At 45.4% G+C, this 2,654-nt stretch overlaps 1 protein-coding gene across 1 annotated transcript; it reads left to right on the forward strand.

Moving 5' to 3' along the window:
• Positions 1 to 941: 941 nt before the first annotated feature.
• LOC139354426 (uncharacterized) lies at positions 942 to 2,088 on the forward strand. Its single transcript, XM_070998658.1, has 2 exons — positions 942 to 1,395; positions 1,910 to 2,088. Exons 1-2 carry the CDS (start codon positions 942 to 944, stop codon positions 2,086 to 2,088), a joined length of 633 nt encoding a protein of 210 aa, XP_070854759.1.
• The last annotated feature ends 566 nt before the right edge of the window (positions 2,089 to 2,654 follow it).

A 2,654-nucleotide genomic window follows, 5' to 3' on the forward strand; every position in this document is an offset into this window, starting at 1 on the left:
ACCTCATTAAGTGACTAATTAGGGTCGCCACCACCACCAACCCCTTTTCTAATCATGCTAATTAGGTCATTAAAACACCTGCGCGCAACCATGCGTGACTAATTAGGGTCACCCCCACCCCCTTTTTTGACATGATTTATTACCTAGTGAGCCAGCTCCCGTATTAACTATCTACTGACCTGGTAATATTGTTTTGTACTTGTTTTTGTTGGCAACTATTTTTCTAGTTCTATTCTATTTGTATATGTCGCAGATTATTTTTAACATTCAAATTATAACGATAATTTTTGGTAGACACATGTTTTATTTCCTACTGTTTCTCCATTCTTTCGTGCGAGGCAGATATATAATTCTGTCAACGTAGTTTGGTCGTGGGCATGAGTGAGACAGATAGTGTTCGTCATAACTCACCACACTGTGCGTGTGTATTGGAGGGTGAGAATGAATTGAAAAGGATTCAACACGAGTTGTAGAGTCAGTCTGGTTGTAAAATTCAATAATCATGCCACGCGCCAAAAAACGTTTCGCCGAAAGTCCGATGGAAGAGTCGGAGAATGAATCTTCGTCATCAGAAGTGGGATTACCCCCGCCTCCAGCCAATGATGCAAATCTTTTGTCAATTTTGGAGATGCAAAATCGTAGTTTCGCTGAGCTTATAAAACAAGTGCAGTGCTCTCAAAATGAGCCAAAAGATGCCAAAACATTGTACTGCCAAAGTTCAACCCTGATCGTGCAGGATGCGACGCTCTGTCCTGGTGTTCAACGGTCGACAACATCTTGTCTAAAAACCAGCAAGTGGGCAGCGCTCTTGTAATGGCCCACAGCAAATCACTGGAAGGCACCGCATCCCACTGGCTCTCGCAGACATGTTTCTGGAACGGAGACTTTGGCCGCAACCGTTATGAATTTGCTTAATGCACGCCCAAATGTATGGAAGCAGAATGGTCACATCACTTATGGCCCGTTGGAAGTCACTCAGCGTCGAGCAGATTGCAGTATCCGTTACGTTGGCACATGCAGCTGGGATAGACAAACGATTGCTCCGTTTGGTTTTTACGACGGATATTAAAACCAAAAACGAACTGCATCAGGAACTCAAAGCCTTTTCGTTTGACGCCAGGCAGAGCCAGCATTCGAGTGACAACTCATCAGCACCACAAGGAAAAAGAGTCAGGGCTATGTCTCACATCACGTGTCATAACTGTGGCAAACCCGGACACAAGAAGGCGGAATGTCGCTTTAACAAAGAGACAACTCAGCGTCAGCAGCCCCGTAATCAACAGTCTGGATTAATTGGAGCAAAAGATCGATCATCCGTGATCTGTTATAAATGTGGGAAAGCTGTCCATGTATCTACTGTGTGCCTGGATCGTCAGGAGCGTCCGCCGACCAAGAGTAATACCAACAAAGATGTGAACACATGCACAGTACTTGAGCCCTTAGGAACGTTGCTGCAGTTTTTGGTAGACACATGTTTTATTTCCTACTGTTTCTCCATTCTTTCGTGCGAGGCAGATATATCATTCTGTCAACGTAGTTTGGTCGTGGGCATGAGTGAGACAGATAGTGTTCGTCATAACTCACCACACTGTTCGTGTGTATTGGAGGGTGAGAATGAATTGAAAAGGATTCAACACGAGTTGTAGAGTCAGTCTGGTTGTAAAATTCAATAATCATGCCACGCGCCAAAAAACGTTTCGCCGAAAGTCCGATGGAAGAGTCGGAGAATGAATCTTCGTCATCAGAAGTGGGATTACCCCCGCCTCCAGCAGATGATGCAAATCTTTTGTCAATTTTGGAGATGCAAAATCGTAGTTTCGCTGAGCTTATAAAACAAGTGCAGTGCTCTCAAAATGAGCCAAAAGATGCCAAAAAATTGTACTGCCAAAGTTCAACCCTGATCGTGCAGGATGCGACGCTCTGTCCTGGTGTTCAACGGTCGACAACATCTTGTCTAAAAACCAGCAAGTGGGCAGCGCTCTTGTAATGGCCCTCAGCAAATCACTGAAAGGCACCGCATCCCACTGGCTCTCGCAGACATGTTTCTGGAACGGAGACTTTGGCCGCAACCGTTATGAATTTGCTTAATGCACGCCCAAATGTATGGAAGCAGAATGGTCACATCACTTATGGCCCGTTGGAAGTCACTCAGCGTCGAGCAGATTGCAGTATCCGTTACGTTGGCACATGCAGCTGGGATAGACAAACGATTGCTCCGTTTGGTTTTTACGACGGATATTAAAACCAGAAACGAACTGCATCAGGAACTCAAAGCCTTTTCGTTTGACGCCAGACAGAGCCAGCATTCGAGTGACAACTCATCAGCACCACAAGGAAAAAGAGTCAGGGCTATGTCTCACATCACGTGTCATAACTGTGGCAAACCCGGACACAAGAAGGCGGAATGTCGCTTTAACAAAGAGACAACTCAGCGTCAGCAGCCCCGTAATCAACAATCTGGATTAATTGGAGCAAAAGATCGATCATCCGTGATCTGTTATAAATGTGGGAAAGCTGTCCATGTATCTACTGTGTGCCTGGATCGTCAGGAGCGTCCGCCGACCAAGAGTAATACCAACAAAGATGTGAACACATGCACAGTACTTGAGCCCTTAGGAACGTTGCTGCAGTTTGGTGAGTCGTTCCAATTTTAC

Source organism: Drosophila suzukii (assembly GCF_043229965.1).
Source record: "Drosophila suzukii chromosome 2 unlocalized genomic scaffold, CBGP_Dsuzu_IsoJpt1.0 scf_2c, whole genome shotgun sequence".
In the NCBI taxonomy this organism is placed as follows: Eukaryota; Metazoa; Arthropoda; class Insecta; order Diptera; family Drosophilidae; genus Drosophila; species Drosophila suzukii.